Source organism: Salvia splendens, chromosome 8, assembly GCF_004379255.2.
Source record: "Salvia splendens isolate huo1 chromosome 8, SspV2, whole genome shotgun sequence".
Classification (NCBI taxonomy): Eukaryota; Viridiplantae; Streptophyta; class Magnoliopsida; order Lamiales; family Lamiaceae; genus Salvia; species Salvia splendens.
The window spans coordinates 8,225,129-8,242,070 of record NC_056039.1 but is presented as its reverse complement, the minus strand read 5'-3'; the positions used below and the strand labels follow the sequence as shown (position 1 = coordinate 8,242,070).

General features: G+C 36.5%; 2 protein-coding genes across 5 annotated transcripts; one reads left to right on the top strand and one right to left on the bottom strand.

The window, feature by feature from the left end:
* The first annotated feature begins 1,459 nt into the window (after window positions 1-1,459).
* Window positions 1,460-4,161, top strand: LOC121745499 (general transcription factor IIH subunit 2). Of its 3 annotated transcripts, none has more exons than XM_042139437.1 (5): window positions 1,460-1,713; window positions 1,978-2,234; window positions 2,719-3,180; window positions 3,296-3,668; window positions 3,849-4,161. In XM_042139437.1, exons 2-5 carry the CDS (start codon window positions 1,986-1,988, stop codon window positions 3,986-3,988), a joined length of 1,224 nt encoding a protein of 407 aa, XP_041995371.1. In that variant the 5' UTR covers window positions 1,460-1,713; window positions 1,978-1,985; the 3' UTR covers window positions 3,989-4,161. The 3 variants fall into 3 exon arrangements, with proteins under 3 accessions (XP_041995371.1, XP_041995369.1, XP_041995370.1); XM_042139435.1 differs by having other exon boundaries at window positions 1,961-2,234; XM_042139436.1 differs by having other exon boundaries at window positions 1,462-1,480; window positions 1,961-2,234.
* Window positions 4,162-4,254: 93 nt separating this feature from the next.
* LOC121743856 (E3 SUMO-protein ligase SIZ1-like) lies at window positions 4,255-16,577 on the bottom strand. Of its 2 annotated transcripts, none has more exons than XM_042137236.1 (17): window positions 16,327-16,577; window positions 15,971-16,089; window positions 13,254-13,334; window positions 12,884-12,926; window positions 12,126-12,192; window positions 11,331-11,490; window positions 11,039-11,172; window positions 10,359-10,427; window positions 9,842-9,929; window positions 9,684-9,759; window positions 9,198-9,271; window positions 8,414-8,521; window positions 7,687-7,851; window positions 6,623-6,727; window positions 6,403-6,483; window positions 5,105-6,317; window positions 4,255-4,950 (listed from the first exon to the last, which is right to left on the bottom strand). In XM_042137236.1, the coding sequence occupies exons 2-17, from the start codon at window positions 15,992-15,994 to the stop codon at window positions 4,811-4,813; spliced, it is 2,628 nt and encodes an 875-aa protein (XP_041993170.1). In that variant the 5' UTR covers window positions 15,995-16,089; window positions 16,327-16,577; the 3' UTR covers window positions 4,255-4,810. The 2 variants fall into 2 exon arrangements, with proteins under 2 accessions (XP_041993170.1, XP_041993169.1); XM_042137235.1 differs by having other exon boundaries at window positions 12,126-12,198; window positions 16,327-16,576.
* Window positions 16,578-16,942: the final 365 nt, after the last annotated feature.

Genomic DNA, 16,942 nt, shown 5'->3' with positions numbered 1-16,942 from the left:
TAATATGGGTTGACACGACACGATAACAACCCGAACCTGATATTACACGATTAAAACCTAATATTACACAATTAAACTTAATTTTAAACCTAATTTACACAATTAAAATTAAAGTAATATATATTTTTTTAATTTTATACTATTTAAACTTAATTTATAAGAAATAAAAAAATTAAAGTAATATACATTTTTTAAAATAATAATAAAAATATAATATTATTTCTTAATGGGTTACCCGTATCCGACCCGCATCCGACCCGAACCCAACTCGAAATTATCGGGTTCTTAATGGGTCAACCCGATAAGGACACGGATCCAATAAGACTTGACCCCAACCCAATAATTTCGTGCGGATTCGTGTCAGATTATCGTGTCGTGTCGAAAATTGCCAGCCTTAGGGACGAAGCCACTATGTGGCCTGGGGCTACTGGGCCCCCCAGCTAAAGAAATTATTAGTATATATATTATTATAAATACACAGTTCGTGAATAGTGCAGTTGATATCAGCTCAAGTTACTGTGATTATTCACTCGAGTTCGAATCCTACAGTCTCCAAATCCATCATTTTTGTCCTTTGTTTAATTTTCTTACATTTTTATGCTCCCTTATATCAAGTTCGACTCCTCTTGAGCCTAAAAATCCAACTTTTTTTCCCTTTGCTTTATTTTCTTACACTCGTAGGAGTTTGTTTTAAGTTCCCAAAGATCAATCCATTCAGCCTACAAATCAATTCTTTTTTTCAAACACTTTTACTTCTAAGAATTGTTTTAATTTCTTATATTTCTATGTTTCCAAGTTTAAATCTTTCGGCCTATAAATCCAAAAAAAATCTTATATTATTTTCTTACACTTTTATGTCCAATAGTTTACTCCCATTGCTATTTTATTTGCATATATCTAACCTTTAGTCTTATATTATGAAGTAATTTACTTGTACCTTACATTCTAACTATAATAGAGATTATATTTCTAATTATTCATTCTCTATTTTTTTCCCTCTCATTATTCATCTATATCTTTTGCAATTTCCCATTGCCTATGCTACAAAAAATTTCGGCGATGTCGACACTAAAAAATATCTAAGCTTTGGACCCCCAACAAAAAATTTCTGGCTTCGTCAGTGCGGCTCCACACCCCCTAATCGACCAATGGGAAGTTGTAGTCAAATTCACATGCGGGCATGGGAGTGACTTTCGTATATTTCAATTTTTAAAATTATATATACATATAATCAATTTTATTGATTCAAAGCTATTTTTATAATAAAATTATACTTTCACAATGATCCACATTTAGAAGCTAGTAGATACAACCCCTAGTCGAGTCGATCAATGGGAAGTTGCAGTAAAAAGATTTTTCGTTTTTAAGAAATGAACTGTTTATTAAAATTTTTAAAATCCGAAATCCAATATATATACTCTCCAGTTATATAAGCAAAACCTATATGGCTTCGCTGCCTCTTCAGTCTTCATCACACAAGGTAAAGTCGGCGCTCCCTCCATTCGAATTGCTCAAAAATCCGAACTAAAATGCGACTGTTTACCCCCTAAATATTTTGGATTAAAAAATGAGGAAATTAAAAGAGATGCAACGTCAGTTGCAGTTTTCTTGAAACAAAAGCCCCAATAAACGAGCAGCACTAACCAACAACTCATCGCTCCTTTCTTTTGAAGATCGATTCGAACCCTTATTCTTGGGTTGTTCCAGTTTGAGGTAGAAATTAAATTTTGTTTTCATACTTTGCGTTCACTCAATCGAATCTTAATTTTACTAATCCTTTAATTTAATTTTGGTAGTGTGCATTGTATTCACAAGTTAATTCGCTTCAGGGTTTTTTGCTAAATCAGTTTAGGGATTAATGTATTTTTGAGCTGATAGTACTAGAAGTAGTTTGTGTGAGATCTCTGATTGTGTTTGATTTGTTGAAACTGGAAATGTAGTTGATGAATTTATTTGTTAGGAAAATGTCGGTTAAAGATGCAGAAATGAAGTATAACAGAGAAGATGAGGAAGATGATGATGGGGATGGTAGGGGACGTGAGGCATGGGAGAGGGACTACGCTGATGAGAGATCGTGGGAGTCTTTGCAAGAGGACGAGTCTGGTCTTCTCCGCCCTATCGACAACAAAACTCTCTACCATGCTCAATATAGGAGACGCCTTCGCACCACCACAGCTGCTCGCATCCAAAAGGGATTGATTCGCTACTTGTACATTGTTATTGACCTTTCACGGGTATCTATTCCGTGTTATTTTATAGTACTGCTATAATTGATTGATTGCTTGATGCTCCCCTGTTTGAGTCAATTGAGGATGAATGTGTGCTAAGATGTAGTAATTGCCTGGTGTGAAAAAACTATTCTTGTTACTGTTTATGCTCTTGGAAAATTACATATGATTATAGACAATTATAGTAACTCTTTGATGAAGTTGATTCAAGTGTCTAGCATTCATCTGTCCAACCATACTGAATTGATTTAGTTGAACAGTAGCTGAGGGTTAGTTCCTCCAGAGAATGTATCTGGAAGGCTTAATTGGTTTCTGGAGAACACCTTAATCATCAGTTTCTGTTGCTTTTTACAAGCACACGGCAATCATTTTTCTGACTGTAGCTTCCTTTGGCTGTTGGTACTGGTGTTATGTTACATGGGAGTTATATTATCATATTCAAATGGTCCTTTCTTTATCACCTTTATAATCTTGCTTTTTTGAAATGTAGGCAGCAGGAGAGATGGATTATAAACCTAGTCGAATGGTGGTTGTTGCTCGACAAGTGGAAGCTTTTATCAGAGAATTCTTTGATCAAAATCCCTTGAGTCAAGTTGGGTTAGTGACATTAAAAGATGGGGTTGCAAATTCCCTGACTAGCCTTGGTGGGAGTCCCGAGTCGCATATCAAAGCTTTGATGGGTAAGTTGACGAGCTCAGGTGACGCATCCCTCCAGAATGGGTTGGATCTCGTACAGAGCCTCCTTAACCAAGTTCCTTCATACGGTCACCGTGAAGTTCTTATCTTGTATTCTGCACTTAGTACATGTGATCCAGGAGAAATTATTGAAACAATACAAAAATGCAAGGCATCTAAAATCAGGTGTTCTGTCATCGGTCTCTCTGCTGAGCTCTACATTTGCAAATACCTTTGTCAAGAAACTGGTGGATCATACTCAGTTGCACTAGATGAGGTGAGTTGCAATTAGAATAATGCGTGTCGATGTCAATAACAATGGTAAAAGTAGGAAAGCAGATGGTTTTATTGGGACATAACAATATAATTTGCTGCAAATGTTTCCTTGGCAGTTTCACTTGAAAGAGTTGATCTTTGAGCATGCGCCTCCACCTCCGGCTATAGCAGAATTTGCTGTTGCAAATTTGATTAAGATGGGTTTTCCTCAAAGAGCCGCAGAAGGCGTAATTTCGATATGTTCTTGTCATAAAGAGGCTAAGGTTGGCGGGGGTTACACTTGCCCAAGATGCAAAGCTCGTGTTTGTGAATTGCCCACAGAGTGCCAAATATGTGGCCTTACCCTTGTCTCTTCTCCTCATTTAGCCAGATCGTATCACCACTTATTTCCTATAACACCTTTTGATGACGTTACACCTTCAGCCACAAATAACCCAAACAAGCTTCCAAAAATTTGCTTCGGTTGCCAGCTAAGTCTTCTAAATCCTGGTAAGTGGTCTATCAAAACTCGTCTCCCTAGTCTGAAATGAACTAAACCTGTGCCTGCCTTTTGCAAAAGAAATTTTTATTTATGTGGTGCCTATGATGTTGTATTATGTTGGCCTTAATTGCTTTTGTTCACCACTATCATTCCCATACCAACTGATTGTTTGGCTTAATGTGACGCAGGAAACATGCCAGCTCCATGTGTTTCCTGTCCGAAATGCGAGCAATTCTTTTGCCTCGATTGCGACATATACATTCACGAGAGCCTGCATAATTGCCCAGGCTGCGAGAGCTTCCGACATTCTAAATTAGTTGTGGCCTGAGTGAGGACTAACATGTTTTTGGCTGTGGGTCGTTTAGACCAGTTTTATTACTCTCTTCTGCCATGAGATATTAAAAAAATTAGTCTTGATTCGAGCGGTATATTAGATGATTGTGTGTTGGTTTTGATCAAATTTATTTTTGAGCCAGCTTTAATGCGTATTCAATCCCCATACTACACTCGTCCCCTTTCATAACCTGTAATCTTTTTTTAAAAGATAGTATCGCAGCTCACTTGATAATATAGAAAACAAATAGAAATCACTAATTATCACAAAAAGCTTCTTCAATATGAAATCAAACTCTCCATGGAGGTTTCGATCACGAACAGATGAAAAAGAGGTGCTATGATACAAATACATACAAATCAGTTGATGATTACAAAAGGGGTAAACCTGACTATATTCCTAAATAAACTAGTAATAAATTTGGACAATGAGAGATATACAGGCTACTCTTACTCTTATTAAGAGAATAGACGTCCTAACCTAAGCCTGAAAATAAATAGACTTCCTCAACATTACTCGAGTCTGAAACTGTAAGCGGTCAGATGTATAATCTTGAGAGATGAAGCTCCATCGGTTGCCGGATGAAGAAAAATACAAGGTAGCAACGCAACTCTTAAAACTCAGGCAGCATTCATGGTTCAACACAAGGCAACCCCTTTGGGCCAAGCTGACCATGAGTTCACCACAAGGACCGTTTCCAAAATGTAGGTACCGTGCTTATAGGTAGCTAGCTAACTCCTTCGGCATATGTAGCTCAACATATGATAAACCAATCCTTCCCAAAAACTATTTTGACCAGACAAGCCTGGAACAGCTCTACTCTGACTCGGTATCAATAGACAGATTAAACCTTGGTCTTACAGAACGTTTTTGACGAGGAAATGAAAAAAGGCTGCCTGGTCTTTCCCTACCAGTCTTACCAGACCCGTTGCCCTTCCTTCCAAGCAACAGAGGTGCTGCAGATAAGAAATTGAATTGAAAGGATAGTTAAATATCTACGAGGAATGACAAGGTCTTTCAGAGAGAATTTAACAAATTTGCAGCATGTACAACATTTTTTTGGAGTTATTTTTTCTGGGAAAAAAAAAGAGAAAATAATAGAGCCCATACCATTATCAACTAAAGGATCTAAGGTGGAATCCTTTGACTCCAAATGCTGCCATGAATTCAAATCATTCCCTGCTGCAGATCCAGTTTGACCCACTCCAGCACCATCGCCAAGCCTGAGAGAAATCCAGTCCTCAGTAGGAACACCGTTCGGAACTTCTGGATGGTCTCTTGAATCAGACGGTCCAACAGTTGTCTCGGATGGACTAGTGGGCAAAAATATTTGAAGAGGGGGGTCTTTGCCATTAAATGCCAATGGATTGTCTACTAAATCAAAACTAGTAGTATTAGAAGGCTGTGCAGCAGGGTCAGCAGCAAGAGCAGCAGATCCCATGGCAGTCTCTGCAGCCAATGCATAGCCATTTAAAGATGAAGGGCAATTAAGAGAACCATGCTGCATTTCGACTAAGGTATCGGAAACATCCAAGTCAGAACCAAATAACTGAAGTCCAGGGCCACCTTGACTGCTTGATGGCAGTGACCACATATTGATACCGAAGTCATCGTCATGAGCACTGTAAAGCCCAAGACTTGGACTACCACCATTACCCAGAGCAGGATTTTCGTAATAAGAATCTGGAATTCCATGCTGTGCTGATGGAAATTGAACTTCGCCATTATTTGGTCCAGTGTTATTGTAATTGACAGCAGAAGGAATTAGTGGTTCAATTTCTTCATCGGAATCACTGAGGACAATTACTTCAGCATCAATTGTTGGTGCAGAAGCTATTTGGTCGCTAAATCCATGTGTTGCGTTAATGTTCATAGAAATGGACTCATATTCCATACCATTGACCATAAAATCAAGGGTTCCCCCACCATCCTGATTGACACTAGCATCTTCACAATTACCACTGCCAGTACCACTGCTGCTCATAGGAATTATATTTGGGTCGTTCTCAAAATTTTCTTGGAGCCTATATGCAGGCAAGATTCCCTGCATATCATCTGAGGTATTAATCTCCCGCCGACCATTTTGAATTTTTGTCATCCCTAGTCGAAGACCAGCATTACTATCGGAACCAACTTCGGTTTTAATTGGTTTAAGTTCCATTTTCTGTTTAGGTTCTATCTCCATGGGTGCACAGATTGTTCCGTTAGGCGAATGCCACAGGCCAAGCTCCCCAAGAACCCTATGGTCATTCTCAGCCTTAACACGCCAGGAGCCATCAGGCTTCACCTCAATCTCTGCAGCATCTTCTCCACAATTTTGCATCTGTAAAACAAAAGGAGTGTGTAATACATATCTGAAATGTGGAAAGAAGAAAATAATTTGAACTCAAGAAAATTCATCAAAATACCTTAGACGAGATCCGGTTGAAATAAGCATCTATGATGATTTTCTCCAAAGAATAATTCTTCAAACATATAGGGCATTGCCACTACATCCAAAACATGGGCAGAAAAGTGAGGAAACATTCCAAGTTCGGTAAGCAAGTCAACTATGAACGCGAAAGAACAACCCGTTTTCCAAAAATGAAACTACAAGGCCAAAAATAAGTGGGTCTTATATTTACTTGCCTTCCTTGAGCGCTGGTTCATTTCCACAAACACTTCAAGATCAAAACAGCCCATATGGGCACAGGGTTTAAATCTCCCAGCCACCTTCATTCTTAAACCGCTCATCTGACAAGTATTAACAGATTTTCAGTTTATAAACATGAGACTTCGATAAATGAAGCAGAGCTACCTGCAATTTTAGCATTAAGAACGAATGTTTTCCCTTGGCAATAAAAGTGACCCTAGACTAAATCTTATCCAGCAAATCACTATTGAAGAATTTGTTGAAGATTGGAGGTAATACGTATGCCAGATAGATTCTGAATAAGTTCAACAGTAATCCTAAGGTTAAAGGTTTCTAAGAGAGTTTATAGTAAACTATTTGTGTGGAGGTAATACCTATGCCAGATAGATTCTGAATAAGTTCAACAGTAATCCGAAGGTAAAAAGTTTCTAAGAAAGTTTATAGTAAACTTATTTGTGTTGTTATTAATACAGACAGTATAACTTGGCACATACAGTTAGCTTTGGTTTCTTTTCTTATCAAATAATAATAATAGCAATAGCTTCTAACAGTAATAACAATGCAATGGAATGTATAGTAAGCACTTAAAAGGCAGAATTTCTAAGGGGGGACTTTAACATGGCATTTGGTCAGAAGCACTCACAGTATATCTACCAAGAATAAAATCCTTAACACTGCTGCATGAACATATACCTAGGGTCAGAGTATAATCTTAGCAAAAAATTCAAAAATCCAATATGCTAACTGAACAGCTCCCCTCCCACCCCTGTTGTCAATCCAGGCCAGTGGTATCCAACCAATTATGCATCACATACATGCATGGAACACATTAGATCATTAACAGATTGAGTTCCTCTTACAAATAAGCAAGGTTTTCATGCCAGGGCTCTTCAGCAGAACAATAGTGCTAGAATAAATACTATTGCATTTATAGAGTACTTTAATTTTAAATTATTTAATGGGCAACAACATAAAATATACATAACAAAATTAAAAATAAAAATTTCTTCTACAGTTCTACCATAACCAGATGTCAAAAGTTTGTCTTGAAACTACTTACAGGACAGCGAAGATTAACAGGAATTGAATCTGCAACAACTTCGATATCACTGTCGCTATCATCAGCATTTTCTGTGGCCGTCCCACCACCAACACATTTACGTACACGATTCAGTGCATCTTCAAAACACTCCCCTTCATCCTCGCCTGGAATCATGTTGAGAACCTAGGAAACACATGGTCAAAGTACCATTATGCCTCAGCCAATAGAATAATGAAAATATAAGTAGAAATGCCAAAACCTTGCACAAATTCCTGATCTCACAGTTGAGAGCAACAAAGACTCCCCCATAATCACAGGGGCAAATCCAAGGATAAGGTGCCATAAGCACACTGCAAACATACAAGCTAATGTGCAATGAAAAAGAAGCATAAACCAGTTTAAACCCCAAGAACACAGTTGAAACAATTTTCAAAGAAGACTAATGACGTATAGATAATCTCCAGGGGAAAGGTACACCTAACTAACCAAGTAAAAAGAAGAAATAAATTTGATTGAGTAACCAAGTTATCTTGATTAATCAAGTCCCAAAGTATGATGATAAGTATATGCAATGCAATGCAATGCAAGGCAACGGTAATTACAAAATGAATCGAGAATTGCCATAAAAGTCTTAAAAATGCCAAGCAAATGAGAACTAGATTGGCAAAGTGTGCCGGACGGATTTATTACTCCCACGCTTAGAATAACCATGTACAAAGTGCTACATATTAGAAATTCAGCTGACCTGCTGCAGTGTCCGCTTCTTGACAATTCTAACTCCCACACAGAATATGCGAGCATCACATCCGCTTACGAAGATCTTATTTATTCCGTCTCTTGTCCATGGTGTAATCTGATAAAGTAAAAATGTCAACAGTACCTTTCTAGAAGAGAATTTGATAATACAGGGAATTTATTAACTGAAGAAGAGGTTTAAGACGGAACCGTAACAAATAGGTGATTACTGAGAAATTGAATACTAGTTGCTTCTAAGTTTTAGACATCTTATAGATATTAACTACCTCAGAACTAGCAACTCAATGCTCAGTTGACAGAGATGACATTTGACAGATCATAAAGGAAAGGACTTGTATAGCTTAGACAAGACTAGGATGTATTTGGAGCTAGAAGGTAATATGAAACTGAAGAGTGTCCATTTTAAATGAGATTACAAAGACAATTTAGCTAGTACAAATGAGGGCCATCAAACATTCACCATAGCAGTTGAACGCTAAAAATTATTTATATGTCCTGTGCTTACAAACAAAATGACTGGAGAGCAAACGGCTGCTTAACTTTGTTTTGTAAAAGGATAGAAAAAGAATTTAGCATAAAACTCACAGCAGGTACATTGTCAAAGAGATTACAAAGAAAATTTAGCTAGTACAAATGAGGGCCATCAAAAATTCGCAATAGCAGTTGAATACTAAAAATTATTATATATGTCCTGTCATTACAAACAAAATGACTAGAGAGAAAAAGGCAGCTTAACTTTTTTTTAAAAGAATAGAAAAAAGCATAAAACTCACAACAGGTCCATCATCTCGGCCATTTGCTCCCAACAGCTGAGAGCCAGGTCTGTTTATAGCCCTCACTGGTACACCTATCGAATGAGAAATGCAAGGTGTTTCTAAGACACAATAAAACACTAGTGTAATAGCATTAAAGAATCGCCACAGTTACATGTGAAAATAAACAAAAAGAGATGAGATGGCTTTATTTAACTAATTTATAAAGGACGTTCATCAAGCAATTCCACGACAAAACATGATAGCCTAAAAGTATTCAAGAAATCTTTCTTCAAATATAAAATTTATAATTTAGATAAGAAGGCACAAAAAGTAGATGTAAATGAAAAATTGAAAATATTATGTAACTCAATTAAGGTCAGAGAATAAACGCACTGTGCACATGGACAAGGTTTAACAGGCAAGGAAGAAAACAGTTTCATAGTCTTATTACATCTACAACTGAGGGATCTCAACTTTGAAGGGCAGTCTTAGGGGAAGTAATACCATTGATCTGCAGATCTGCATACAGTGGCCACTGCATCCTAAATGTGACCTTGTCATTAAGAAGCATGCACCATGCCTAATGATAAATACCACAGTAAATCAGCACTGAAGCAATAAACTGAATATGGAGAACAGTTATTGTCGCCATGACAACAAACCTGAATATCATATTCTTGTTTTGATAACAAGTCTCTGTCTGACCTCAGGAGTTGAAATGTTCTCTCAATGCTCTGACTAGGATTAGAACTGAAAAACAGTAAACAGAACCATCAGATGCGCCCAATGACAAAAACAATTGCATAATATGCACAAGAAATTGCAAAATGCCAATGGAGAAGCAAGAATAGACAAAATTCCAACGGCAGATTTTTATTTTCAGAACACATCTACAGGACACAATTGCATAAATATCATGACACCTTCACAAGGTAAACCAAGAAAATACCCAGCTTTATCAGAAAGGCAAAACTATTGCAAAAACACAAGGTGAACCTTAGCAATTAAAATCATCTTTTTTGAAACTTATACTTGTAGCATAACATAGATATTTATTTCAGAAAATAAAATATAGAAGAACATGTGATTTCTGCCGAACATAAAGGAAAAAGCTGTTATGCCTGCAGAAAATGATCTATAGCTAACTGAAACTATTGAGAAGTTGCAGCAAGAACTCACCCATCCGTAGGAACATTAGTGATATTCAACTTTACTGGGAGTAGGGGATGTGCAACTGTCAGCCAGAAGCTGCATATTAAAAAAAACAACATTGGAGCATTCAAATAGTTTCTGCTTGGGTAACATAATTATGGTAACAATAATGATAATCATAATCAAAATGAGCATCATCACATTGGAAATAGCAGTTGCAATATAAGTACCAACAGAGATTATAGATAGAATCAGCAACACAAAGTAAACATGTCTCCCCATTATATGATTGTGACTACAACATTATTAGATTTTGAGTAACATTAACAAGTTATAAGCTGGACCGAGGACATGTTGCCAGCTTATGTTTGATTTTTTGTGCTTTTGCTTGCATAGTAGAGCAAGCAACGCAGGGAATTGTTCAAGAAAAGGGTTAGTGGAGAGAACAGAAAATCAGAGATGTGAATTTAGACACTGTAACCTCTGCAATTTCCAACCAAGTCCATCAAATCTTCTATTACTATCTATATGAAAACGAATAAACACAGTGGCTCCCTAACCAGTGTAAGGGAATTTTTCACAGAGATGTACAACTGACATAATGAACCAGCACAACAGGAAAAATCAGAGACTGGTAATACAAACATGAATAGGATAATCTTATACTTATGACAATGTACAGAAATACATGGAAAAGTGCCACTTACGGATCAGCTCTATTCAGTCTGCAAATTTCACAGAAGAAGATATCTGGAGGATTTGGTAAATCACCCTCCATGGGTTTCTCAGGAATCAGCACACATGTCATATGCTGCCAGACATTACACTTGGGATCTTCACACTGCATCCATATGTAAGTTACATGAAAAAGTGACAATGAGTGACCCATCAAGTTTGTGCCTAGAATAAATGATACTACTATTAGCAATACAAAGAAGACTTTGCAGCACACTCCCTCATTTAGTGTGCTTAAAATCCAATGAGCAAAATATATATCACCTTAATCATAGAATCAGTGGGCAGCGTGCTTCCACAGAGGCAGCGTATCTTGTCCACTTGGTAAGAATCATCTGTCTCCTCTTTAAGTTTCATATTGGAGTTATCTGAAACAGCTTCCGATTTTGAAGTCAACTCAGTTGACCCAGAAACCTGCATTTTTCTACAAATAGCAACAACAGTCTCAATGCGAGATTTGAACAGAACTCAGTAATCTGTTTTTAAAAGATGTCATTACTCTATGAACTCTGAAGTTGTAATATGTACTACACTCATCTTTCAACTTTTTCTCAGTCAACCAGTTTCTCATTTACTCCCTCCGTCCACGAAAATAGGACATATTGTGAATGGCACGGGTTTTAATGTGGAATTGGTAAAGTAAGAGAAGGGAAAAAAGAGAGAAGTAGTGTTAGTGGAATGTTGGGTCCATATTATTAGTAAGAGAGAAGGGAAAAAAGTAAGAGAGAAGTAATGTTAGTGGAATGTGGGGTCCATATTATTAGTAAGAGAGTAGTAGTGTTTGTGGAATGTGGGGTCCATATTATTAGTAAGAAAGAAGGAAAAAAAGTAAGAGAGAAGTTGTTGAAAACTTTCTTTTTTAAAATGTGCTCTATTTTTCGTGGACAACCAAAAATGACAAATATGCTCTATTTTTCGTGGACGGAGGGAGTACATCATATGTAAAAAGTAGCAGTTGAATTCATTCGAAGTATGGGCAACTTAATAAGAAATTATATATTGTGTGAGTAATAAGGGAATACAAAGCAATCCAAGTAAGTCTTTACAATAATATAACACCTGTAAGTGTCATCAACTAGCTTTGCAACTCCCTCCTTCCCAATGGAATTCTTCTTGGCCCACATTCCTGAGACTGAAATAGAATATTAGCTACACTTGTGGAATTGGTTGCAGTCCTATGTGATGGTATGGTAACCCAAGTACATGATGCAAGCGAAGTTTATAACCTACCAACCTCTTACTCAATTAGGAACATTGAGTTAGGCGTAACTTAATTTTTTTCAAAACATGAATTACTTATTCCACGCATAAAGTTCAATTGGTGGGTTCAGAATATTCACTTTGTTGGTATAGGATCCAAATTTTAGCTTTCAGATTACGAAACAAAACATTCCCAAGACTTACCCTGTTCATCTCCCTACAAAAATTTCCAACAACTTTATTTCCTTAACACACTACGTCAACATAAAATTATTGCAACACAAACTATTTTTCACAGGTCGCTGCCAGATAAGATAGCTGAAAGTTTAATTCATAATCAACCAGTGATAAATAACATAGTACAATGTACAAAAACAATTTCGAGATATTATAGTGTAAATCAAAGTTACAAATCCTCCATCAGTAAATCATACCATATAACTTTGGCACAAAGTACTTTCAACTTACAAATTTGCAGGATAACATGCGAAATAAGTTTAGCAGTTTTGTACAAAAAAAAATTACATTTATCTTACATCCAATCAATGAAAAGACCATAAATGTTAAAATTAAAACACCCAAACAAACTAAGTAACTAAAAGTCGCATTGCATTTACCTCGCTCGTCAGAGAGAATAGTCAATATTCGATCTACAAGGTCCTGTGTGGAGACAAGCAGATAGAAATATCAAGCATCGGAAATAGACAAAAATATAGAAATAGGTCTCAAGCAAGCCATCTGAGTCAAGGTTTTCATCCACAGTTAATGTGTTGTTGGACATTAAATGATATTAAAATAAATAGGGAACAATTAATAATGACACATATATCGATAAAACGGCAAGCAAATTCAAACATAAGCTGACAGTTGTTTCACAGCAATAAAACAATGTCAACTTTGGTTTTCCATTTGGCACTGCAGGGTAGGGGTGTTTTTCATTATTGTGAATGTTCACTGTTAACGGCAGTAGTATCTTTGACTTCTAACCTGTTTCTTTCCCTGCTTTGAGAGCCCTAACTGGTTAAGAACATCCTTAAGCTCTTTTATGCGAAAATATGTTAATTTGTCCTGAAAGAAAGATTGTTTAGATCAGTTACATGAAATAATATATAATCAGATATTAGTTCACATAAAAGCCCAATCCTCAATTCCTCAACTGTGATATGATAAAAATTTGTAGCAAAGGCAGAAATTACTAACAGGCCATATAAGTCAATGAAATTTTTTAAGGATGACCAGTTTGACCACAAATTAGTAAAGAATGAAAAAAATGATTATTCTACCCAAAAAAAAAAGATGCCTATTAGTAGTACTAAATGAGTCTACACACCGGTAGACTCCCACCACTCATTAAATCAAATCAATCACAAATAAACATGGCAAAGAAACACAAATGGTTTTCCAACAGGAGTTCGGTCCAATACAATGACTTTCCAGACCTCAGCATCAGACTGAGGGATTGTGCCATTTTGATTTCCTACCATCTGATCAATTAGTAGATGACCTAATGGTAACAATGCACCATGTCAGATATTTCTAAACACCAAGTATATCTCTTTGAACATATTCGGATTATCCTTAAAGAAAGCTCATCTATTCCAAAAAAGTATGGAAGAACTAAGAAAAGGCAGAGCCTCAAATGTTGGGAAAATCTCAAATCTACTACTGGCTCTTATTATCCATACACTCCAAATTTTAAAAATGTTGCAAGCTTAGTTATAAATACGTCTGCTCCTAAGATGGCTAGATGCACCAATATTTTCTAACAAACATGGTAAAAACCCAATCTACTAGAGCCATTATTTCCCAATGAATGTAATTAAAAATATAAATTAGAGAGAATAAAATACAATCGGTCGAGCATTTCAGTGCATAAACAGAATGTCGTGATGATCCGTTATTTGTTAATGCATAGTTACAAATTTTCATGTTGGATACAACAAGTTATATACTCCCTCCTTCCCGTCTCAAGTGAGGCACTCCTTTGGACACAAGACTTAAGAAAATTGATGTTTAGTAGGTTAAGTGGAGAGACAATAAAGTAAGGGAGATAAAAAATAGTGTTTGTTTATGCCAAAGAAAAAAAGGAAATGCATCACTTTAGTTGTGACAACCCAAAATGGAATGTGAATCACTTATGGTGGGACGGAGGGATTACTAGAATGGCTTTTGGAAGTTGAAATGCTTCAAGCAAATGCAGTTTCACATAGAGACAGACAAAAAAAGGATGTTTCTTCGAAGAATAATATCATGAAGAAAAGTGAGGATTGATATAACCCTTTAACCTTAGGAAGAAAAGTCATCAGGACAATAATGGCCACAAACAGCCTGGACTCGTTGCTTCTTATTTCCTGTCAATGGCTTTTTTTCCTTTCTAAGTGTTCTGTTCTCACATCATCTAATATTTTGTTGGAAAATTACTAAATCACCCAACTGGATGCAGAGTAGTCATAATTTTCAGCTCAAGACTTCTCTGCTAGGCAAAAAAAATAAATGGTTTTATGAAAAATATACTGTTCTTTAAATGGCAATAATATTCTCTAACTAAAACACATCTGGCTTTATTACTTCAAACTGCTAATGGTCTCTTGCCAGTTGCCATTCAGTTCAGCCCCTTACACTTTCATACTAGACCTTTATGTTACACAACATACCTTTGATACAAACTACAGATATAGAAAAAACTAAGAAGATATTTATTTAATAGTTCTGTCCAACAAACTTGAAAAATGACCGGAAGACTAAAAGTTAATCCTATATCATTCCACAATAGCACATGATAAATCTTTCACCAACAAAAAATATTCTAGAAGTGGAAGTAACAGGATAACGCTTCAGCAATATTCCCTGCACACAAAAGAATTCTTACAATTATATCTTGACCAATCACTCGCTTCTTATTCAAAGTCAATCCATTTAAAGTTGATACAGTTACCAAGCAAAGAAGATGATGCTATAAAGGAGAATAGCTACCATCTTTGCTGCATTCAAGGTGCTCTAAACTCGGCCAATTTTTATCATCCATTTTATAATGTTCAAGTCTTAATAGGATCATAAATCTAAGCAAACTATGAAATTTCACGCATCGTCTAGATTGTTGTCTTGTATGACGAGAATATCGGACCATTTAAGCACCGAAAATCAGATCATGGCCTTCCCCAAGAACTACATCATATCAACATATCACTTTGGATCTCCAAATAGCAGCTTCAATGGTTACAAAATCAATTTATGAGTAGCTATTAAATTTTTTGGATTTTACAGATCCTGATATGATCAGCTCTAAAGCAACTTCAAATTATAACGATCTCGTTCCTTTTTTTATTGGCTATAACGATCTCATTCTTCTTCATAATTGATGTATCAATAATGTTAAAGTTGCTATTCTTTTTTAATCAGAACATCCAAGTATTCCCTCCAAATTGTAAGAGTGACTGTGAAGCCCAAACACTAAACTGTAAGCATCAAATTGTAATTGAATATTTACTGCTTCAATCAGAAAAAAAGGGTCCGGCATTCAATTTTATATATGCACCACGACTACAAATTATTCATGAGGATATGATCGAGCACTATAATTTTGACAACCGTTATTATTCAATAATTGTGCTTCAATCATATCAAATTCCAAAAACGGCAGAAAGAAATAACAACCATACAACGCAACACAAGTAGAACAGGGACCAAAGAGAATGTGAATGAACCTTGCAACTAGCCACCAAGTCCATCCTCTTAATCCCGTGATAGAAATACCTCCCCCACGGTCACTTATCTGGAGAATCACCAATTGATTGATCAAGATGTCCAGCCAACAGCGACTCTCCTAAATAAAATAAGAACTGATCCGATCAAACAAAGATACCCTAATCCAAACCATCCACAATTCCACACCATCTAGAATTTACCTTAATCAAATTCGAAACCAATAACAATTACTGACATACATATACACAAACCGCTATCAACAATTGAACTAGTTTGTTGTCTAAAATTTGGATAGAGAAAGCTTAGAGTGAAAAGAACAACATAAATTGGCAAATTATTAATCAATAAAAGGTACCCGCGAAACAGTCGAGATTCTAGCTGTAAGTGCAATTAGGGTTCTAGGGAGACCAAAACGATGACTCCGATTCTCCGCCGTCTCTCTCTCTCTCTAGCACACACCAACAATGGTATGAAATGTGCGCTTTCATTTGACCCCAGGAATGAACCAGCAGGAAGGAGAAACTAGCATTTTTTTCCCGGACGTATCGTCGGCTATCAACTCCGGTTAATCCCAGTATAAACGTCCGGGTTTTGATTGTCTGTGCTCAACTCTACATAACGACGCATTTTCTGCTTTTTTCAGTCAGAGGTTTTGACTAAGCAATATCGTGGCAATTTCTCAGCGTTAATTCGATCGTGCAGCGGGTAGGTACGGATAAAAAAGGGTCGTGCTGTAGACGGCTGTACCTTAATTACATTTTTATCCATTAACCATGTAAAGTCAAGCGTACAATGCATGAAGAAAAGTGACTGCCGATGCACCTGATCCCAACCGGATTTTGGAGATAGCGTTTTTAATTTTGGGACTGATGGGATGATAAACAAAAAATTAGAGGTAGGGCCCAGCAATTAACATTGTTAATTAAATTATTTAATCTGTTTTGTTTTTGTCTAATAACATCAAATTAGAG